The sequence below is a fragment of the Mobula birostris genome, chromosome 7 (assembly GCF_030028105.1).
Source record: "Mobula birostris isolate sMobBir1 chromosome 7, sMobBir1.hap1, whole genome shotgun sequence".
In the NCBI taxonomy this organism is placed as follows: Eukaryota; Metazoa; Chordata; class Chondrichthyes; order Myliobatiformes; family Myliobatidae; genus Mobula; species Mobula birostris.
This window is the reverse complement of record NC_092376.1, coordinates 55,813,567-55,838,464: the sequence shown is the minus strand read 5'-3', so window position 1 is coordinate 55,838,464 and position 24,898 is coordinate 55,813,567. Positions and strand designations below refer to the sequence as shown.

At 41.3% G+C, this 24,898-nt stretch overlaps 1 protein-coding gene across 2 annotated transcripts in view; it reads left to right on the top strand.

Moving 5' to 3' along the window:
* Positions 1-18,686, top strand: part of gpr45 (G protein-coupled receptor 45) — a 60,123-nt gene extending 41,437 nt beyond the window's left edge. The window contains exons 1-2 of one of the 2 annotated variants that reach the window (XM_072264334.1): positions 2,896-2,966; positions 17,285-18,686. In XM_072264334.1, coding sequence (XP_072120435.1) covers positions 17,496-18,620 — 1,125 coding nt within the window. In that variant the 5' untranslated portion in view covers positions 2,896-2,966; positions 17,285-17,495 and the 3' untranslated portion in view covers positions 18,621-18,686. Of the gene's footprint in view, positions 1-2,895; positions 2,967-17,284 lie in introns of those variants that run through there. The other variant, XM_072264333.1, reaches the window with a different exon arrangement.
* The last annotated feature ends 6,212 nt before the right edge of the window (positions 18,687-24,898 follow it).

The window sequence follows — 24,898 nt, the reverse complement described above, 5'->3', positions numbered from 1 at the left end:
ACTTTATTTATATTTTTCCTGTAGGTGACCAAAATTGTACACAATACTCCAAATTAGGCCTCACCAGTGTCTTATACAACTCCAAAATACCATCCCATCTCCTGTACTCAATTCTTTGATTTATTGTAAACTTTCCTTACAACCATATCTACCTGTGATACCACTTCCAATTAATTATGAATCTGTATTCCCAGATCCCTTTGTTCTACCGCATTCTTCAGTGTCCTGCCGTTCACTGTGTAAGATGTACCGAAGTGCAAAACCTTGTACTTCTCTGCATTAAACTCCATCTGCCATTTTCAGCCCATTTTTCCAGCTGATCCAGATCCCGCTGCAAGACATGATAGCCGCCTTTGCTGTCCACTACACCCCAATCTTGGTGTCACCTGCAAATTTGCTGATCCAGTTAACCACTTTATCATCCGGATCAGTGATATAGATGACAAACAATAACAGACCTCCTCTGGTCACAGGCCTCCAGTCGGAGAGGCAACCATCTACCACCGCTCTCTGGCTTCTCCCACAAAGCCAATGTCTAATTGAACTTACTGCCTCGTCTTAAATGCTGAGCGACTGAACCTTCTTGACCAATCTACCATGTGGGACCTTGTCAAATGTCTTGTAGACAACATCCACTGTCTTGCCTTCATCCACTTTCCTGGTAACTTCCTCAAAAGACTCTGTAAGATTGGTTAGACATGACCTACCATGCACAAAGCTATACTGACTACCTTTAATCAGTCCTTGTCTATCCACATACTTGCTGTATGTATCTGGTCCGATAATTTTCCCACTACTGATGTCAGGCTTACTGGCCTATAATTTCCTGGTTTATTTTTGGAGCACTTTTAAGCAGTGGTACAACATTGGCTATCCTCCAATCCTCTAGCACCTCCCTCTGGTTCCCCCACCCCCCACCTTCCCTTTCTCCATGGTTTACTCTCCTCTTCTATCAGATTCCTTCTTCTCCAGCCCTCTACCTTTTCCACCTTTCACCTCCCAGCTTCTTTCTTCATCCCCTCCCCCACCCACCTGGCTTTACCTATCACCTAGCTTGCAGTCCTTCCCCTCCCCGCCTTCTTATTCTGGCTTCTTTCCCCTTCTTTTCTAGTCCTGATGAAAGGTCTCGGCCCAAAACGTCGACTGTTTTTTTCATTTCCATAGATACTGCCTGACCTGCTGAGTTCTTCCAGCATTTGTGTGTGTTGCTCTGGATCACCAGCATCTCTTGTGTTTCTATCTACCAGTTCCCCTTTACCACAGCCCATGTTACTTCTTTAAAGAACTCTTAAATCAGTCAACACAGTTCTATTTCAATCTTTGTCTGCTTCCTTTATTTACAGAAACTTTTTGCCCAGAATATTGAGCTTCTTCAATCACCTTTATTGTGCAAAGTATATATTTTTGATGTTAGTCCTATAATCCAGTCACTCAAGATGAAACAATTAAGATCACCACTGTCAAGTAATATTTTCTTAATATCTCTTTCTCTCCATAATTACTGGTGAATTTGTATAACCATACCCACATATTATGCTTTTGCTTGATTTATAATATTTCAAGCAAAATTCTGCTGAATTAAAATTATCTACAAGAGTGATATTACATTTTTGCACAAATATTGTTGTTGGCTTTTAATTGATTGTCTCATTTATTTGGTATATGTGGAGCTTCTCTTGATTCAATAAACTAATAGGGCTTATTACTAATGTATAAATGATAGAAACATTAGTCTTCACATTAGAAAAGAAAAAGTGTAAGTGAACAAGTGATAAACTAATTATTTTTTTCTTGCTAGATTATACTAATGCAGAGTTCCAGATACTCATACTGTCACAATCAAGACCAATATCCATCCTTCAAATGCAGCACAAATCTAGCACTTCTGAGAAGGAGCGGCTGATTTAAAAAGCCGGTTGAGAGCAGCGAGCTAACCAGACCTTCGAGGTTGGAGGAGGCGAGGCAGGTGAAGCTAATTACTGAAATTATCAGCTAATATAAGCAAGGCTCGCTGGAGGGGAGCGGCCTTGTTGAGGGAAGTGCCTTGTGAGATGAGTGTGAGTCTTTGGCTCAGGAGTCTTCGGCGAGGAGGCTGAGGGAAGAGACTACACCACAGTCGGAGAGGGTGAGAAGTGGAGAAGAGATGACCGCTGGGCTGATTCAGTGTGCTGCGTGCATGATGTGGGAGGTCAGGGACACTGATAGTGCCTCTGGATCCTACACCTGTGGAAAATGTGTCCAGATTCAGCTTCTGAAGGACCGTGTTGCAGCACTGGAGAGGCAACTGGATGACGTTAGGTTAATCCGGGAGAACGAGAGTTTTCTGGACAGGACCTACAATGAGGTTGTTACACCCAGGATACAGGAGGAGAGTAGGAGGACAACAATGAGCAAGGAAAGGATGCTTGAAGTACAGGAGACCCCGGGAGATGTGCCTCTCGTAAACAAGTTCACCCTCTTGGAAGCTGTCGGGACAGAAGACAGTGCCAGTCTGAGGGGCGGACGGGTCTGTGAGTTAACAATTGGCGCTGAGGCAAACCCAAGGAGACAGACGTTAGGCAGAGCCATGGTAGTAGGGGACTCCATAGTGAGAGGTACAGAAAGGGGTTTCTGCTGCAACAGGTGGGATTTAAGGATGGTGTGTTGCCCCCCTGGTGCCGGGATCCAGGACGTCACGGACCGATTACAAGGAATCCTCAAGGGTGAAGGTGAACATCCAGAAGTGGTGGTGCATGTTGGCACAAATGATGTGGGGAAGAAGAGGAAAGACATTCTACAGCGCAACTTCAGAGAACTCGGAAGAAGGCTGAAAAGCAGGACTTCCAGGGTGGTTATCTTCGGTTTGCTTCCAGTTCCCCGTGCTGGAGTGGTCAAGAACAGGGAGATAATGGATCTGAATGTGTGGCTGAGGAACTGGTGCAGGAATCAAGGATTTACATTCTTGGACCACTGGGGTATGTTTCGGGGTAAGGATCAATTGTACAAAAGGGACGGGTTGCACCTTAATAAGCGGGGCACCGGCATTCTGGCAGGCAGGTTTGCCTCTGCAACACGGGTGTGTTTAAACTAAGTTGTGGGGGGGGGGGGGGGGGGGAGGGGACAAACTGGAAACATAAGGATGGAGTTAAAGGGAAAGTGAGAATAAGAAAAGTTAAGAAAGACAGCAGAATCAACAGAGCAGAAAGCTCAAGAAGGGATCATACAGTATGGCCAAGTGAAATAGGAATTGATATGGGAGGGGAGGGGAGTAATGAATTGAAAGTATTGTATATGAATGCACGGAGTATAAGAAATAAAGTGGATGAGCTTGAGGCACAGTTGGAAATTGGTAAGTATGATGTTGTGGGAATAACAGAGACATGGCTTCAAGTGGACGGGGCCTGGGATACGAATATTCAAGGGTATACGTCCTATCGAAAGGACAGACTGATGGGCAGAGGGGGTGGGGTGGCTCTGTTGGTGAGGAATGATATTCAGTCCCTTGCGAGGGGGGACATAGAATCAGGAGACGTAGAGTCAGTATGGATAGAACCGAGAAATTCTATGGGTAGCAAGACCCTAATGGGAGTTATCTACAGGCCCCCAAACAGTAGTCTGGATTTAGGGTGTAAGTTGAATCAAGAGTTAAAATTGGCATGTTGCAAAGGTAATGCTACAGTTGTTATGGGGGACTTCAACATGCAGGTAGACTGGAGGAATCAGATTGGAACTGGACCCCAAGAAAGGGAGTTTGTGGAGTCCCTCCGAGATGGATTCTTGGAACAGCTTGTACTGGAACCTACCAGAGAGAACGCAATTCTAGATTTAGTGTTGTGCAATGAACCGGATTTGGTCAGGGACCTCGAGGTAAAGGAGCCATTAGGAGGTAGTGACCATAATATGATAAGTTTTAATCTACAATTTGAGAGGGAGAAGGGAAACTCGGAAGTGTCAGTATTATAGTTGAACAAAGGGAACTATAGTGCTATGAGAGAGGATCAGGCCAAGGTTCAATGGAACAATACCCTAGCAGGGATTACAGTGGAACAGCAATGGCAAGTGTTTCTGGGAATAATGCGGAAGGTGGAGGATCAGTTCCAAAGAGGAAGAAAGATCCTAGGAGGAGTAAGGGGAGGCCGTGGCTGACAAGGGAAGTAATGGACAGCATAAAAATAAAAGAGAAGAAGTATAACATAGCAAAGACGAGTGGGAAGCCAGAGGATTGGGAATCTTTTAAAGAGCAACAGAAGGTAACTAAAAAGGCAATACGCGGAGAAAAAAAATGAGGTACGAAGGTAAACTAGCCAAGAATATAAAGGAGGATAGTAAAAGCTTCTTTAGGTATGTAAAAAGGAAAAAAATAGTTAAGACCAAAATTGGGCCCTTGAAGACAGAAGCGGGTGAATTTATTATGGGGAGCAAGGAAATGGCAGACGAGTTGAACAGATACTTTGGATCTGTCTTCACTAGGGAAGACACAAACAATCTCCCAGCTGTAATAGTGGCCAAAAGACCTAGGGTAATGGATGAATTGAAGGAAATTTATATTAGGCAGGAATTGGTGTTGGATAGGCTGTTGGGTCTGAAGACTGATAAGTCCCCGGGACCTGATGGTCTGCATCCCAGGGTACTTAAGGAGGTGGCTTTAGAAATTGTGGATGCATTGGTAATCATTTTCCAATGTTCTGTAGACTCAGGATCAGTTCCTATGGATTGGAGGGTGGCTAATGTTGTCCCTCTCTTCAAGAAGGGAGGAAGAGAGAAAACAGGGAATTATAGACCGGTTAGCCTGACATCAGTGGTGGGAAAGATGCGGGAGTCAATTATAAAGGATGAAATTACGTCACATCTGGATAGTAGTAACAGGATTGGTCCGAGTCAGCATGGACTTACGAAGGGGAAATCGTGCTTGACTAATCTTCTGGAATTTTTTGAGGATGTAATTATGAAAATGGACAAGGGAGAGCCAGTGGATGTAGTGTACCTGGACTTTCAGAAAGCCTTTGATAAAGTCCCACGTAGGAGATTGGTGGGCAAAATTAGGGCACATGATATTGGGGGCAGAGTACTGACATGGATTGAAAATTGGCTGGCTGACAGAAAACGAAGAGTAGCGATTAACGGGTCCCTTTCGGAATGGCAGGCGGTGACCAGTGGGGTACCGCAGGGTTCAGTGCTGGGACCGCAGCTGTTTACAATATATATTAATGATTTAGATGAGGGAATTAAAAGTAACATTAGCAAATTTGCCGATGACACAAAGCTGGGAGGTAGTGTGAAATGTGAGGAGGATGTTATGAGAATGCAGGGTGACTTGGACAGGCTGGGTGAGTGGGCAGATGCAGTTTAATGTGGATAAGTGTGAGGTCATCCACTTTGGTGGTAAGAACAGGAAGGCAGATTATCTAAATGGAGTCAAGTTAGGAAAAGCACAACGAGATCTAGGTGTTCTTGTACATCAGTCACTGAAAGCAAGCATGCAAGTACAGCAGGCAGTGAAAAAAGCTAATGGCATGCCTGCCTTCCTAACAAGGGGAACAAGACCACACCTGGAGTACTGTGTACAGTTTTGGTCTCCAAAACTGAGGAAGACCAAATTTGAGGAAGGACATTCTTGCTATTGAGGGAGTGCAGCGTAGGTTCACAAGGTTAATTCCCGGGATGGCGGGACTGTCATATGTCGAAAGATTGGAGCAACTGGGCTTGTATACCCTGGAATTTAGAAGGCTGAGAGGGGATCTTATTGAAACATATAAGATTATTAAGGGATTGGACACGCTGCAGGCAGGCAGTATGTTCCCGCTGATGGGTGAGTCCAGAACCAGAGGCCACAGTTTAAGAATAAGGGGTAGGCCATTTAGAACAGGGTTGAGGAAAATCTTTTTCACCCAGAGAGTGGTGGATATATGGAATGCTCTGCCCCAGAAGGCTGTGGAGGCCAAGTCTCTGGATGCTTTCAAGAAAGAGATGGATAGAGCTCTTAAAGATAGCGGAATCAAAGGTTATGGGGATAAGGCAGGAACTAGATACTGATAGTGGATGATCAGCCATGATCACAGTGAATGGCGATGCTGGCTGAAAGGGCCGAATGGCCTACTCCTGCACCTATTGTCTATTGAAACGTAAGTCCATCACCTCCTTTCTTCCCATTTACTTATTACATAATCAATTGGATCATGATTACCTGGCAGCTTTGAGTTGCAGGGGGTGGGGGGTTAGATAGTTAAAGGTAGTAAATAGCCAGTGTGGCAGTTTAATTGCCATTCTGCTGCTGGTCGTTTAGTAGACTGACCTGATTATGGTGCACATCTAAAAATACTTTCTGCAAAAATAATAGGGAGCCACACATCTATAGTTTCTTTCCGATCATGGACCAAATATACATTTCCAAGTATGAAGTGGGTTTTGTCTACAATTGCAAGCTTGACGTCTATCATGTAATGATAATTATTGCAAATGTGGACATATTCTACATTACATCTACTTTGCTTTCCTTTTTCACGATGTAAATATGACGTGACCAAAGCTGTACAAGTGTTCGATATTTCAGATCATTCCTGGATGAGCAACTGATGATTAGCAATCCATCAGTTGCTACAAACTGGATTGTACCTTCATGTGTTGAATCCAGATACGTTGCAGAAAGCACTTATAGGTGTATTTCAGCTTCGGTTCCATCACATCCTCTCGGGTTTCTCCATTTGTAACAGGCAATGTAACAAATAATTCGTTAGACCTTAAACTATAAATTGCAAGTTAGTTGGTTAAAGATAATGAGCAAAGGTGTTATAGATCACATTGCAGCATTATGGTTATAATGTAGGTATACGATACAGAATGACTATTGAGATATTGTTGCTGCATACTTTGGTAATGTTGGGAGTTTGCTGCCTTCAGTGAGAATGTTCTGTTGATAACTCAGCCTTCACTATATATCTTTGCAGTCAGCAAAACTATTTATCCTTCCTTCGATGAACCTGGAGAGGGGAGACTGTGAGAGTTTATTGCTGCTGTTGGTGGATTTTCTAGCTCTCATCCTCTCTCTCTCTCTCTCTCTCTCATGTTCTCGCTCATCCTCGGTCATGCTCTCCCGCACATTCCCTCTCCCCCCTCACTCTTTCGCTCTTTCCCTCGCTTTCTCCCCCTTCCCCTCCAACTTGTGATCCCCCTTATGCATTCACTCGCTCTCTCGTGCCAATTCTCTCAAGTAGTCTCACCTTGCACACGTTCTCTTCCACATTCTATCTCTCGCAATCACACTCCCTCACACATACACTGTTGCACATTTTCACTCACACATCCTCTCTCTTGCATGACTTCCCTCATGTTCCCATTTGAACATTTTCTCTGCTAATCGCTTTCTCATTCCCTCTTACTCATCCTCTCTGCTCTGCCCCTTCTCATTTTTCCCCCTTTCTTAAGTGCTGTCAGGCTTTTTTCCCTTATTGCCAGTCTCCTTTTATTCCTCGAATCTAGGTTTTATGTCTTCAGGTCCTATGAAGCTTCATTTCATGAGGATTGTGGGTCATCAAATGCAGAGTCTACTCCAGTACAGCTCTATTGCAACAAAATGACTTGAAACTATGACAGTGCCTTGGGCTTTCTTGTTATTTCTAATGCTCAGAGGATAAAATATTGCTTTCATCTGAAAACAGCAAACACTCCACACTGCAGGGGAGGAAACCCCGTTATGGTTCTAACTACATGGCAAAATTTATGACGCGCAGCCATCATTCTCCTGAAAGCTCTCTATTGGTGGCTGTTATATCCCAGCAGAACGAAACAAAACTGGGTGGTAATATTTCATCAGAAGTGACAATGCAATTCATTTTCCATAAGTTGTCCACAACTTCAGGACTTCCACATAAATACAGAAATACTTTCTCCCCTGTCCCTGTAGGATATCTAAACCCATCAGCTTGTTTTCACCTGTTTCTATGGTTTTGTCTTGATTGCTTGTTCATGACTGAGTTGGTAGTAATGCCTTCACCAGCTGAAACTATTCTACTTCCAAATGCACTAAACAGGAGATGAACATCCTCCAGCACTATGGTAAAGAAGCTTCCACACCTCTCTATAGACGTGTTGCTCACTTTGGCTGATGATGAAAGGTGCTGTTGTTGGGGCCCCTATCATTTACTTAGTGAGTCACCAGCCTACCACTTGTGTGTAAGTGAAGATCTATAGATGCAAATCAGCTTTAGAACTGGATTTTAGAAGAGCTTGATCACCCACCTTAGCCTTATCACATAGCTTCAGTTTGCCAATGGTCCTGAGATCTGCATTTCAGATAAGTTAGTACACATCCTTGACCATTCCATCAGGACATGTGCCTCCCGCTCAGCCTGTAACGTGAACTCCATTTTCTTCTTAATCACCTTGATGACTTGTATCAGTGTTCCCAATGCCTACTTGACTGCAATACTGAACAGAGATTTCTCTCGATAATCTAAGTTTCATTGAAGAATCCTAGTTCAACTCAACAGTTTGCTCACTTGGGTCACCTACAAATTACAGCACCATCACGGCCCACCAAAAGCTTGTTTTCCCGAAGATTTTTGTTTATAACAAGAAACATGTTCTGTTTGGAGTGTTTGATTCCCTAGCAAAATGATAACTGGCCTTTGAAATTAGTTGTGACCTAAATTAAATTATCTAATATGGTATTACAATTGAAGAGCACAGGTATCTCTTGTGAAGCTAAGAGAAGCAAAAATCACAATGAGAGGGTATTTTCTGGTCACTGAAGATTGGATTCTCTTGTGGTAGATTGAAGGTCAAATATTTCTGTTACCAGGAGGGTATTTCTTATTGTCACCAATGTTCCTTTGTTACAAAAACACAACAACATTTAAAGCAAAGTCTAAAAAATTGAATATTTTTCCTTAACATCTATATTCACTCTATCAATCTCAGTTGTTCCTATAAATGGATTAATTCCATATTTTAGCAAACACAAGGATGAAAGCATAAACATGAGAAAGTCTGCAGATGTTGGAAATCCAGAGCAACACACACAAAATGCTGAAGAAACTCAGCAGGCCGGGCAGCATATATGGAAATGAAGAGATAGTTGATGTCTTGGGCTGAGACCCTTCTTCAAGACTAAGAAGGAAGGGGGAAGACAGCAGAATAAAGAGGTGGGGGGAGGCAAAGGAGGATAGCTAGAAGGTGAAGCTTCTAAGGTACGAAAGGTCAAGGGCCGGAGAAGAAGGAACCTGATAGAAGAGGAGAGTAGACCATAGGAAAAAGGGAAGGAGGATGGGATGCAGGGGGAAGTAATATGCAGGTGAGAAGAGGTAAAAGGTCAGGCTGGAGAATCAAGAAAAGGGCAGGGGAAATTTGTTTATCAGAAGAAGAAATCAATATTCATGACATCAAGTTGGAGGCTACCCAGATGGAATATAAGGTGTTGCTCCTATAAGGAATACAAGAAAGATGAGGGTGGCCTCACCTTGGCACAAGAGAGGGCTATGGACTGACTTGTCAGAATGGCAAAGGGAATTGGAATTAAAATGTTTGGCCAGCAGGAAGTCCTGCTTGTGGCAGATGGTGTGGATGTGCTCACCAAGCAGTCACCCAATTCATGATGGGTCTCACTAATGTGGAGGATGCCGCATCGGGAGCACCAGACACAATGGGCAACACCAGCAGATCTGCAGGTTAAGTGTTGCCTCACCTGAAAGGACTGCCTGGGGTCCTGAATGGAAGTGTGTGGGCAGGTGTGGACATTTGCTGAAGTAAATGCCTGGAGGGAGATTAGTGGGAAGGGGCAAATGGACAAGGGAATCACCCAGGGAGTGATCCCTGTGGAAAGTGGGGTGGGGGAGGTCAAGATATATTTAGTGGTAGGATCTTTTGGAGATAGCAGGTTTCGGAGGATAATGTGTTAGATGCAGAGGCTGATGAGGTGGTAGGTGAGGACAAGAAGGACTCTATCACTGTTAAGGTGGTGGGAAGATGGGGTGAGCACGGATGTACTGAAAATAAAGGAGGTGCAGGTGAGGACAGCATCAATAGTGGAGGGAAGGAAACCCCATTCTTTTAAAGGAGGAGGACATCTCGAATGTTATGGAACAGAAAGCAGTGTCCTGAGAACAGATGCAGCGGAGATGAAGAAACTGAGGAAAGGGAATAGGGTTTTTACAGGAAACAGAGTGGGAAAAGGTGTTGTTGATATAAACATGGGAATCAGTAGGCTTATAAAATATGTTGGTTAACAGTCTGTCTCCAGAGAAAGAGACAGAGAGATTGAGAAAAGGGAAAGAGGTGTCAGAGATGGACCAAGTGAATTTAAGGGCAACGTGGAAGTTAGAGGCAAAGTTGATTAAATTGATGAGCTCAGTGTGGGTGCATGAAGCATCAACAATGCAATCGTCAATGCACTGAGGAAGAGTTGGGGTGTATTACTGGGGAAGGGTTCAAACATGGTCTGTTCTATGTAGCCAACAAAGAGGCAGGCATAGCTGGGGCCCTGGCAAGTGCCAATGGCTACCCCTCGAGTTTGGAAAAAGTGGGGGGAGCCGAAGGAAAAATTGTTGAGGGTGAGGACCATTTCTGCCAGACGGAGGAGGGTGGTAGTGGAGGGGGATTGGTTGGTTGTTTTGTCAAGAAAGGAGGGGAGAGCTTTGAGCCTTCTTGATGGGGGATAGAAGTGTATAGGGACTGGACATCCATGCTGAAGATGAAAGTATAATTCAGAATTAGATTTATTATCATTACCTTAGGGAACAGGAAATCTGTTGTTTTGCAGCGACAGTAAAGTGCAAGGATATAAAATTGCTATAAGTTACAAAAGAAAATAAACATTGCAAAAAAGGAATACTGAGGTGCTTACTGGTCATAAGTACACAAACTGTTAAGAAATCAGCATTATAACGTTGTGTTTTAGGCCGTATAAATTTTGTTAAAATAAATATTTCATAGAAACATATAAAAACTACAGCTCAATACAGGCCTTTCAGCTCGCAATGCTGTGCCGAACATGTACTTACTTTAGAAATTACCTAGGATTACCCATAGCCCTGTAATTTTCTGAGCTCCATGTACCTGTCCAGGAGTCTCTTAAAAGACCCCATCGTATCCGTCTCCACTACCATCACCGGCAACCCATTCCACACACTTGCCACTCTCTGCATAAAAAAAACTTACCCTTGACATCTCCTCTGTACCTGCTTCCAAGCACCTTAAGACTATGCCCTCTCGTATTAGCCATTTCAGCCCTGGGTAGGAGCCTCTGACTATCCACACGATCAATGCGTCTCGTCATCTTATACACCTCTATCAGGTCACCTCTCATCCTCCATCGCTCCAAGGAGAAAAGACCACTTAAAAATGGAAATAACTAAATAATTTGCTTTAGAACTGTATGATTGAAGAATATTAGCAAGTGGAGGTAACTCTATTGCTCTTAAAAATAACATAAACGATGTTGAGTGGCCCTCGTTTTAACATCCTAAACAAATGATTGCACATCAGTGGTATTGTACTCACTCAGCCCTGGATTGTTAAACAAGAATGTTTATGCTCACGTCTTTGAAATGTGAACCCTTTACCCTTCAAATTGTGGGTAGAAGTACCATCAAATGAGGCAAAGCTAACTCTATGATCAAAGGAAGATCCACCATTCTCCAATATCTTTTTCCAACCCAAAGAGCAAATATCAGCATTTTCAGGAGGGATTCAACGCCTCTCCGACAACCGAAAGCACATTTTTTCTGCAGATCACCTAATTCCGATCAGAAGAAACAATGGCCACTTTAATTATTCCCATCCTCAATAAAACAACCATTTATCCATTTGTGCTAATTGTGTAATAATAGTGATTCTCATCATTCACTATTTTATAATTTCTCTGAAATATTCCAAGTTACTACTGACTTTAATTGCTCTAAAATGCAGTTATTTATTAAATAGAGTACAGAAGCAGTCCTTGCTGATCATCAAGTACCCATCCATTGCACTATACAAGTAAATACGGTCCTAACAAAGGGTCTCGGCCCGAAACGTCAACCGTACCTCTTCCTATAGATGCTGCCTGGCCTTTCAGGGGTTTTGGATTTTGGAATTTCAGATAAGAGGTGCTCAACCTGTACCAATCTCCCTCTGGATGAAAAAGTTGCCTCTCAGGTTCCTATTAAATCTTCACCCTCTCACCGTTAAACCTTGCCCTCTAGTTCTTGATTCTGCAACCCTGAGAAAAAGATTCACACCACATTGGCACATTCACACCATCTATGCTTCTGATAATTTTATGCACCTCTCTAAGATCACCACCCGTTCTCCTATGCTCCGATGAAAAAGTCCCAACCTGCTCAACCTCTCCTCATAATTCAGTCCTGGCAACATCCTTTTAAATTTCCTCCGCACTCTTTTCAGCTTAACGGCATCTTTCTCATAGCACGATGACCAAAACTGAACACAATATTCCAAATGAGACCTCACCAATATCTTGTACAATGACAAAATAGCATCCTATCTTCCATTCTCATTGTCCTGACTGAAGAAGGACAGTATGCCGAAAGCCACTTTTACCACCCTATCGGCCTGCAATGCCATTTTCAGGGAACCATGTACTTGTACTCCAAGACCCCTCTTTCCTACAACACTCCCCAGGGCCCTACCATTGACTGTGAAGATCCTACCCTGATTTGTCTTCCCAAATTGTAATACCTTGCACTTATCAAAATTAAATTCCATTTCCCATGCTTCAGTCCACTTACTCAGCTGATCAGAATCTCTCGGTAAATCGTGATACTCAACATCTTCATTGAAAAAATTTTGAGGCGTATTATCCCTCCCATCACATTATAAGAACAGAATATTAGTGTATTTTATATAGGTGAAGGAAGGATAAATTCAAACCTCAGTATTGCTTTTTTATTTGCACAATTTGCCTTCTTTTGCATATTGTTTATTGTCGGTCTTTATTTCTGTATAGCTGTTTTTTTATAAGTTCGATTATATTTCTTATAAATGCCTGCAAGAAAAAGGAATTCAAGATAGTATATGTACTTTCATATATTTACTTTGACTTTTGAACTTTGAAATCTGAATTGCATCATTTTTTATCACTAGGATATCTAAATGAATGTTTTTATGTGGCAACTTGATTTACAGATAGTCCTTGTGTGTTAGCTATTCAGACATCATAAATCAGTGCAAACATATACAAATATTTTGCCTGCTGCCATCAGTCTTTCCAAAGGCACCGACTCCTGTTGTTATCAGTTAAGATCATTCAGCAGGAATTCCTTTTAGTTCCTCTGTGTGAACTAAAATTTGCTCTACTTTTATATCAAAAGCCATTTGGGTTGGAAAGTTCTTTGAACCACTAAGAGAGGAGACAGGGTTCCTGGGTCATTCATTTATCATTAATGGATGCTATTTGGTAATGACAAACTTCAAAAGGAATAATTTGGCATCAGCAGGCTAACTTCTTTATCTTAAAGAGCAAGGAGCACAGATCAGGTACTTTGTAAGTCTGCCAGTTGAAGAGACTGGCAGAGGTAGGGTGCAGTGACCAGAACTGAAACTCCCCAGAGAATGGGGTAGCGCTGCAGGAAATCCCACAGCCTTACTAGATATATCAAGATAAAGACTCAAGATTGTTTAGTGTCATTTCCTGTACACAAGGCTAAAGGAGAAGGAACTAGAGAGTAGGCTATTCTAGACTGGGTATTGAGCAATGAGGAAGGGTTAGTTAGCAATCTTGTCGTGCGAGGCCCCTTGGGTAAGAGTGACCATAATATGGTGGAATTCTTCATTAAGATGGAGAGTGACATAGTTAATTCAGAAACAAAGGTTCTGAACTTAAAGAAGGGTAACTTTGAAGAGACGTGAATTAGCTAAAATAGACTGGCAAATGATACTTAAAAGGGTTGACGGTGGATATGCAATGGCAAGCATTTAAAGATCGCATGGATGAACTACAACAATTGTTCATCCCAGTTTGGCAAAAGAATAAACCAGGGAAGGTAGTGCACACGTGGCTGACAAGGGAAATTAGGGATAGTATCAATACCAAAGAAGAAACATACAAATTAGCCAGAAAAAGCAGCACACCTGAGGACTGGGAGAAATTCAGAGTCCAGCAGAGGAGGACAAAGGGCTTAATTAGGAAAGGGAAAAAAAATTATGAGAGAAAGCTGGCAGGGAACATAAAACTGACTGTAAAAGCTTTTATAGATATGTGAAAAGAAAAAAGATTAGTTAAGACAAATGTAGGTCCCTTATGGTCAGAAACAGGTGAATTGATCATGGGGAACAAGGACATGGCAGACCAATTGAATAACTACTTTGGTTCTGTCTTCACTAAGGAGGACATAAATAATCTTCTGGAAATAGTAGGGGATGGAGGAACTGAGGGAAATACATGTTAGTAGGGAAGTGGTGTTAGGTAAATTGAAGGGATTAAGGGCAGATAAATCCCCAGGGCCAGATGGTCTGCATCCCAGAGTGCTTAAGGAAGTAGCCCAAGAAATAGTGGATGCATTAGTGATAATTTTTCAAAACTCTTTAGATTCTGAATTAGCTCCTGAGGATTGGAGGGTGGCTAATGTAACTCCGCTTTTTAAAAAAAGGAGGGAGAGAGAAACTGGGGAATTATAGACTGATTAGCCTGACATCTGTGGTGGGGAAAATGCTAGAGTCAGTTATCAAAGATGTGATAACAGCACATTTGGAAAGCGGTGAAATCATCAGACAAAGTCAACATGGATTTGTGAAAGGAAAATCACGTCTGACAAATCTGATAGAATTTTTTGGGGATGTAACTAGTGGAGTGGATAGGGGAGAACCAGTAGATGTGGTATGCTTGGATTTTCAAAAGGCTTTTGACAAGCTCCCACACAGGAGATTAGTGTGCAAACTTAAAGCACACGGTATTGGGGGTAAGGTATTGATGTGGATAGAGAATTGGTTGGCAGACAGGAAGCAAAGAGAGGGAATAAACGGGACCTCTTCAGAATGGCAGGCAGTGACTAGTAGGGTACTGCAGGGCTCAGTGCTGGGACCCCAGTTGCTTACAATATAAATGACTTAGACGAGGGAATTAAATGCAGCATCTCCAAGTTTGCCGATGACAGAAAGCTGGGTGGCAGTGTTAGCTGTGAGGAGGATGCTAAGAGGATGCAGGGTGACTTGGATAGGTTAGGTGAGTGGGCAAATTCATGGCAGATGGAATTTAATGTGGATAAATGTGAGGTTATCCACTTTGGTGGCAAGAACAGGAAAACAGATTATTATCTGAATGGTGGCCGATGGTAGGAAAAGGGGAGGTGCAACGAGACCTGGGTGTCATTGTACACCAGTCATTGAAAGTGGGCATACAGGTACAGCAGGCGGTGAAAAAGGTGAATGGTATGCTGGCATTCATAGCAAGAGGATTTGAGTACAGGAGCAGGGAGGTACTACTGCAGTTGTACAAGGCCTTGGTGAGACCACACCTGGAGTATTGTGTGCAGTTTTGGTCTCCCTAATCTGAGGAAAGACATTCTTGCCATAGAGGGAGTACAAAGAAGGTTCACCAGATTGATCCCTGGGATGGCAGGACTTTCATATGATGAAAGACTGGATTGACTAGGCTTCTACTCGCTGGAATTTAGAAGATTGAGGGGGATCTTATTGAAATGTATAAAATTCTAAAGGGATTGGACAGGCTAGATGCAGGAAGATTGTTCCAGATGTTGGGGAAGTCCAGAACGAGGGGTCACAGTTTAAGAATAAAGGGGAAGCCTTTTAGGACTGAGATGAGGAAAAACTTCTTCACACAGGGAGTGGTGAATCTGTGGAATTCTCTGCCACAGGAAACAGTTGACGCCAGTTCATTGGCTATATTTAAGAGGAATTTAGATATGGCCCTTGTGGCTAAAGGGATCAGGGGGTATGGAGAGAAGGCGGGTACAGGGTTCTGAGTTGGATGATCAGCCATGATCATACTGAATGGCAGTGCAGGCTTGAAGGGCCGAATGGCCTACTCCTGCACCTATTTTCTATGTTTCTATGAAATAATTGTTACTCTGGATCCAATGCAGCACCAAAAAACCCACAAAAGATAAAGAAAACAATAATAATAAACTTGATACAGTACATATAAATACATAAGATGGCTTCTATACATAGATTGATTGTATGTCCATAAAGTGATGCAAGACTGTACATAAAGTGACTGACATAATGTAGTGGTAAAGTTAGCAGGTGGAGGTGTTGATCAAACTTACTGCTTGGGGAAAGTAACTGATTTTGAGTCTGGTGATCCTGGCATGGATACCACATAGCCTCCTTCCTGATGGGAGGGGGACAGACAGTCCCTGAGCTGGTTAGGTAACTGGCCCTTTTCCGACACTTTTCTGCATATACATATCTCCTTAATGGTGGGCAGGCTGGTGCCAGTGACGCAGTTTTTCAAGTTTCATTCTAAATATTTATAGTATGCATATTACAAAAACATTTAAAGTGCTTCGCAGTTTTCAGGAAGTGTAAAAATTTCACACTTAGAGTTGGTCTGCGCAACTGTAAAAAACGTTAGAGACAACATTGTGGAATTACCACTCACTGTACAGAGATTGTTCCATATTCCACCAATTTTTGATGATAAAGTAGCTGTATTAACATGAAAGAAGCCAGTCAAATTCTGCTCTGGCTGCCATTTCACTAGGAAATAATCATTAATGCAGCTTATAATGTATTAAACTTACTTTGTGCAACTTATTCATTCATCCAAGCTTCAGACTTTGCTCTGAGAATTGTAGTCTAGGTGTGTAAGATATGATAGGATGTCTGGGTGTGTTCAAAGTAAATTTATTATCAAAATGCATATACTACTTTGAGATTCATTTTCCTGCAAGCATTTACAAGAAGAAATAAAATAGAATTTTACAAAAAACCTATACCATAAACAAAGACTGACAAACAACAAATGTGCAAAAGAAGTCAAACTCTGCAAATAAAAAATAATACTGAGAACATGAGTTGTAAAGAATCCTTGAAAGTGAGGTTGTAGAATCTGTTCAGTATACTGGTGAATGAAGTTATCCACACTTGTCCCGAACTTGGTGGTGTGGGAACTAAGGCTTCTGTGCCTCCAGGCCAGTGGGGTTCTTTGATGATAGATGCTGCTTTCTTCTGTACATATAATTAATGGAGGGGGAAAGGGGGGTTTGCTTGTGATGGACTGGGCTATGGCTACTGCTTTCTGTAGCCCTGGTGTGGCTGAGACTTTGAAATTCTATGAATTTAAACAGCTAATTGTAAACTTAATAATAAAACTAAGTACATTAATTCTCTTTTTGTTTATTGCTCCTAGACAATGAAGTATGCTTCAGAATATATGGTGTGGCCAACAATATGTAATGAAGATTATTATTATCAAGATTTCCTGCACTCCATTGCGTCCAATGGCAAAGAATATTTATTTCATTAGAATATTGATTATATACCAGCTTTAACATCATTGTTAGTGCATGGATGTAGTAACTTCCAATTACAGGCAGAAGTAAATCAGCGACACTTTCACAATGATTGAATGCAACAATACACTTTTGGAGAGATGCATCCCTAAGTTTTTAAATATGACAAATCCGATTGCGAATTCAAGCAAGACAAATCTTCCCATCTTCATAAGGATAATGCTTGCAATAGTGATGATGTCAATGATTGCAATTGGCCTCCTTGGCAATGCAATAGTGTGTTTAATTGTGTACCAGAAGCCTGCAATGCGCTCGGCAATCAACCTGCTCTTGGCCACCCTTGCGTTTTCTGACATTATGCTATCTTTGATGTGCATGCCTTTTACCACAGTCACCATTTTAACAGCTGAGTGGATCTTTGGAGGTTATTTTTGCCGGGTTTCTGCTATGTTTTACTGGTTCTTTGGCTTAGAAGGTGTGGCAATTCTTCTGATAATCAGTGTTGACCGTTATTTAATCATTGTGCGACGACAAGACAAACTAAATACTTACCGTGCCAAAATAATGATCATCATTTCATGGACCATCTCCTTCTGTATCTCCTTTCCATCGGTGATTGGCTGGACTGCAGTGGAAGTACCTACCCGCGCACCCCAGTGTGTCCTAGGATATACAGAGATGGGTGCTGACCGGGTTTATGCCTTGCTCTTGCTGGTGACGATCTTTTTCATCCCTTTCAGTGTGATGCTGTATTCTTACCTCTGCATTCTGAACACAGTGCGAAGAAATGCAGTGCAGATCCACAACCATGCAGATAATCTCTGTTTAAATCAAGTAAGCAAGCTTGGATTAATGGGTTTACAGCGACCTCATCAAATAAACATTGATATGAGCTTCAAAACGCGAGCCTTCACAACTATTTTAATCCTCTTCATTGGCTTTTCATTCTGCTGGTTGCCATACACTGTGTTTAGTCTCCTTTCTGTTTTCAGCAAGAACTTTTATCACAGTCACTCCTTCTATACCATTAGCATCTGGGTCTTATGGCTAACTTACCTGAAGTCAGTCTTCAATCCCATCATCTACTGTTGGCGCATCAAGAAATTCCGGGAATCCTGTGTTGAATTCATGCCAAAAACGTTCAAAATCCTACCAAAGTTGCCAGGAAGGACAAAACGAAGAATCCGTCCCAGTACCGTTTATATTTGCAATGATCATCAGTCAGCTGTCTAAAGTAAATCTTTTTTCAATATGTCTTTAGCAAATATGATAAAGTAGAATATTTTCCTGTTATGTACACTCGACATTTATTGTATAAAAACCTGTTCCCATGAGGACTGGTTGCCACTATATTGTAATTTATTAATACTGATTAACTATTTGTCAGTGTTCACAATTAATGTTAATATAATGACTCTTCTGGTTTTTGTTTAACTCCATTAGTACCATTGTGAAAGATTTTCAAAAATATTTTCATGAAATAGACTTGAGGTTTTCAGGATTTTACATTGAGTAGCTGTGGTAAAATAACATTGTGGATCAGCATCTCCTCTGTAAAGCACATGATTATTTATACTTGCTTAGAAATTATTGGTAATGGAAACAGAAAGCTATTATACCATGGAGCTGATTGACAGTTAGGAATAGGGTTAATATTTAAAAGCACCAATAGGGAAGAGAATCGGTGAGCCATTTGTTGAAGAATATGATTTAACATGTTGGGTCATAGAACACAGAACAGTACAGCACCAGCTACAAACCCTTCAACCCACTCAGCTGTGCCAAACAGATAAAGCTAACAGTGCCTAATTAAACTTCATATGTTAATGCTAAATTGTAATTTTTTTTCATTGCTAGCCCATGGACTCTCTAGAAAACAAACTATGTTTGATTATTTTAAAAACAGAAGAAATCTCTAGATGCTGGAAATCCCAAGCTACGCGCACAAAGTGCTGGAGGAACTCAGCAGGTCAGGCAGCATCTATGGAAATGAATAAACAGTCGGCATTTCGGGCCAAGACACTTCATAGGGACTGGGATTAAAAAAAAAAGTCTCCTCTTTCTTTCTAGTCCTGATGAAGGGTCTTGGCCCAAAACATCGACTGTTTACACTTTTCCATGGATGCTGCCTGGCCTGCTGAGTTCCTCCAGCAATGTGTGGGTTGCTTTGATTATTTTAAATACTTTATAAACTTGCATATTGATCTTAAACTATAGTATTATTTGATAACGTTGTGGGAGGTACAGCAATATAATTGCAAGAAACTCAAACATCTACCGTATTAGTCCAGTTTGGTCACTTTATATGTAGCTTCTATATCATAATGTTCCAAAACTTTTCATCATTAGCCAATATGGTAACATCTTAAAATTTAAGTTCCATTTTATTAAAAATAAATAATGAGATGACACTTGGTGGTCATGTCCTAGCACATAGACTTCCTGAGGGACTCACTATCAGAATGTAAATATCTTTGTATCGCTGGTGGTTAGATTGCCAGTCCTGTCAAAGGATTTCCGCCTGAATCGTCAACTGTACTTTTTTTCCATAGATGCTGCCTGGCCTGCTGAGTTCCTCCAGCATTTTGTGTGTGTTGCTTGGATTTCCAGCATCTGCAGATCTTCCCTTGTTTTAGAATGCCAGTTCCTCTCCTTCAGCAATCCCCTTAAAAGAGCAGTCAATCTCTAATTTTAATTAATTCTGCCTTTGGAGTAAAGCCTTTGAACAACCTATGATCATGTGGATGCTAGAAAACTGCAGCTTAGAAGACACACGTGTTCTGCTGGTGCTCGGTGTTAGTACTAGTCTTAGAGCTGATTTTCAGTCATGAAGTGTACCTCTGTTTCTGTCCCATTGCCCCTTCAAATACACAATTGTTAGAAAACTCTCCCCTTGCATTAGCAACTGCAATGCAGGTACTTAGGAGATGATGGAAAGGAGGAAGATAAATTCCTTGTGAGAAATGCTGCCTTCTATTAAAAGTAGAGGCCATGGTTTCCTGAGTGGAAGTAGTGGAGAGAATCCATAGAACATTTAACATCAAGAGCACCTGTAAACAAATAAAACATTAAATCACAGTTACCAAAAATTAATGCCTAGGCTTTGTATAAATTCATTAATACTGAAATATGCTTGTGGTTTGTAGCATTTTGGGAGTGTCATGGACAACACCTAAACATGTTTAAACAGCACAGGAGGGCATTGTATGATGATAGAAAAATGTGGAGGTGTGCTCCTAGTATTACAAAACCAGGACTTGAAGCACACTGCCTTGGTCCTTCTCGGAAGATGCTGGACGCCTGGCTGACTATCATGTGGTGGCATTCAAGTGATGGAGTTATTCAAGGAAAGAGTCAGCATGAACAATTGCCAACTACTTCTGATGTAACTTCAGGAGCTGGTGAAGATCCTATTTAACCTTACATCCAAGGCAAATAGAGAAAAGAGTGTTGAAGATCAAATTTATCTTCCAAATAACTATTTTGCCTTTGTTCATTTTCACCTTTGCTCACATTGCAGAAAGGAAATATAGAGCACATTATCTCCATTGATACCAAAACATATTCCCCAATCCAGCAATGCTTTCCCAAAACGAGATACAATTAAGTGGCGAGAGCCAGGAATAGAGCATATCCCAGCATGTTACACATCACAACCTGCTGCAACTACCATCAGAGATACAAGTTCTTCAGGGCATTTATGCAGTGAGTTTAAAGAAACTATTCTGGATAAATCCCTGATCCAAGTGAGTACAGCCAAGCAGTAATGACAAAAGAGATAGTAAACAGCTGCCTAAACATCCAGTCTGAACTGTTGGTGAGATGCACATATAGAGCACCTATTTGTCTTCCAGTTACTAGGCAGGATCTGATCACTGGAAAAGACAGAAATATCACACACGTACAGAATCAAAGCAATCTGCTGATGATGAATGCATAGGAATGTACAGTATCCATTGTCTCCCTGAGATAATATGTGGAAAAGCTGTGAAACTAAATGTTACTCATGGATAATAATGAGGGGTCGAGGGTGGCAGAAGGGCAAATGTTAGCAGCTCCTTTCTTGAATGATTGACTCATGTAATGGCTTTCTTCATGCAGCTGCCTCCTTTTGTAGTAATGCTATGTGACATCCAGGACTACACTTGTCTCAAAGAATTTCTGCCTTTGTATACTATCACTTCAACTTGCTGCATCCTTTTAAAGATAAAGAGGTTTATATTCCTGTCCTGACACACAGCCTGTCCCAGAAAGGGATGAATTAAAACTGGAGCGTCTTACATTAGTAAATTGTTTTAAGAGATTTTGATTTTTATTTAATTTAATCTAATCTTTATTTCTATTTCTCGACCCAGCTCTGTCTCCATTAACATCAAAGTTGCTGGTGAACGCAGCAGGCCAGGCAGCATCTCTAGGAAGAGGTACAGTCGACGTTTCAGGCCAAGAACCTTCGTCAGGACAAACTGATCTTGGCCTGAAACGCCACTATAGCTCTTCCTAGAGATGCTGCCTGGCCTGCTGCGTTCACCAGCAACTTTGATGTGTGCTGCTTGAATTTCCAGCATCTGCAGAATTCCTGTTGTTTCTGTCTCCATTATATTGCTCTTGCATTTCCAGTTTTCAAATTTCATTAATGAGATACATCAAATGCCTTGCCATTCAGACTAATGCCCTTCCACCTTCTGATGTTGAAAGGTGTGGGGAAACATCTTTCCTACAGAATATGCCATGAGGCGCATCACTTAACAATGTTTGAACCAATGTATCATGTCAGGACATTAGCTCTGCAAGGCTCGGGTGAGCATAGTTTAAATTAAACCACATGAAGATGTTGCATCAATGGCACTTTAAAGTGCTTTCATGTATTTCCTCTCACATAGTGTGAACTATGCTTTTCCCTATCTTTATTTTCATCAGCATTTTTTAACCCTATCAGGCTGTAGGAGGAGTAGAAATAGGCCAGCAGGTCTCTCAGAGTCTGTGATTGTTCAATATCATAACTGATCAACCCCTCATGTCAGTTCCCTGTGGAAGCTGGAATTGTGCAGTAAAAGGCTGGGCTGCCAGCCTGCCTATTTAAATTGATGTTTAAGACTAATGTGCCAAATTGGGAGGTGAGATTCTTTTAAAAAAAAACCTTCCCACAGTTGCTGACTGACCTGCTGACTTCTTCCAGCAGTGTGTGGGCTTCCTGTGGGGTTATGATTCAAATGTGGTATACAAAAAAAAACGTTTATTCATTAATGGACCATCTAGTTTTGGTAGACAGGATTAACAACAAAATGCTTCCTTTATTCCCAAGACTGCCACAGCGCTGTCCAGCCTGCAGTCTGCTTTAGTCTAAATTCCTAATGTCAACCCAATAGTTAGGATGTATAGCATCAATATCTCAGCCGGACCTTATCAGCAAATTTTAGAACTTATTAAATGAATTTATTTCAAAAATGAACCATTAATTTCCCACATCACCCACTGAAATTTTGGTCACAATAAACAAATAGACATAAATTTTTTCACCATACTTCTGTATATTTATACAACACCCATCTAGCTACTGTTTTGCTCACAAGGTAAAAAAGATGTAACAAAAATGCCAAGAATGAACATAGTTAATTTCTAATACTGTAGTAGCAGTCCATTTAATCTAGAAGCTATAGGGTGAAGTTACAACTTTTAAATGAACCAACCAAGGTAACATCCAGTTAATATTTTTTTCTCTGTATCTGAATGTACATAATCAAAACAAATAGAAATAATTATGTTCCAATGCCCATTATAAAACCACGGCTACACAATGACATCGAGTGGGAATCAGCTCATTGAGAGATCAGCAGTGGAAAGGGTGAGCAGTTTCAAGTTCCTAGTTGGGATATCTCTTGAGGATCTATCCTGGGCCCAAAATACTGATGCAATTACAAAGAAAGCACATCAGCAGCATTGACTCACAGAATGGTATGGAGGGGCAACTGTATAGTATTGGTAAAAGCTGAAGAGGGTTACAAACTCAGCCTGCTGCATTTTGGGCACTAGCTTCCCCAGCATTGAGGACATCTTCAAAAGGGCAGTATCCATCAGGGACCCCTAGACCTGGACAGGCACTTTTCTTCTACCATCAGAGAGAAGGTGTAAGAGCCTGAAGATGCACACCCAGCATTTTAGGAACAGATTCTTCCTCTCCATCAGATTTCTGAACAGTCAATGAATCAACCAATGAATACTACCTCACTATTTTTGCTCTTTTTTGACACTACTTATTTATTTTTTTAAATATATATTCTTATTGTTGTTAATGTATTTTTATGTATTGCACTGTACTGCTGTCACAACATACATGTCAGTGATATTAAACATGATTCCGATTCAAATACAGAAGGGTACATTACATTTAGGAAGAACAAGAAGTGAGATAAAGGTGGAAATGGAACTGTGTTAATAATAAAGATCACGCAAATTCAGGAAACCAGAAGCTGAAGGTGGTTTAGGTGGAGATAAGCAAAAAGGTGAGAAGTCATTTGTGGAGTGCTGTTCAGCTTCCCTAATAGCAACTACAGTATAGAGTACAAAGGAAGAAACAATGGGAGCTTATCAGAAAGGTTCAGTAATAATGTCGTATTGGTGAACAGCACAATGTTTCTGGGATAGCTTTTAGTACAGCATGTTCTGAAGCCAAGTTGAGTCAATCTGACAAGGTTAGTTAACAACCTCATTTGGAATATACACCTAGATAGCTGCAATCAAAAAGATTCAATTTAAGTGAGGAAAGAATGAGTCCAGCACTGCTATTTTAACTAACCTACTTAGGCCCATCACGCCTAATAGGGTTTAGGCTGCTGACAGCAGCTTGCCAGAGCCTCAGTCCTGGACCAGGTTTTTGAGTTGTCCCCAAGTGTAGCCCATCTTCCTGGTGTTGTCTGGCAAAGATCCTTCCTCTCCCAGCTTCTGTAACTCTGGGTTTTGTTTTTAAATGGGATGATGTTGCTAGCTCCATGCTCAACCCTCCTCCTTACACAGCCAGGTTTGGGATTGTCCATGGTGGAGTTCTGCTATTATAAACTTAGCGTTAATTCTCACACCATGAAAGCAGAGCTAACTGAATTGCCAAATTAGATCCAGTGATTGTTCTAGATGACATGGCAGATATTTAAGAGGATCTTTCAGAATACTCAGGATATAGTACTAAGAGACAGAAAATTCCAAGGGCAGGACTCCTAATCCTTGATTAACTAAATAAGTTATATATTTATAAATTTAATGAAGTATTTAATTGCATAAAGGTGAATAGCGCGTTAGAGGATGAACAGAATATTAAAAAAGTAAATGATTAAATTAAAAGAGGGAAATCCTGGAGTACGAAATAAAGCAGGCAAAAATATGAAGATGTATATTAAAGTTTTCCATAGTATTTCAAGAGTTAACTAAATGAGCATTCATTTTATAGAAAATGAAACTGGAAGATTAATAGTGGAAAATTAAGGGGATATCAGATGAATTAAACTGGCTTTTGGAAGTCG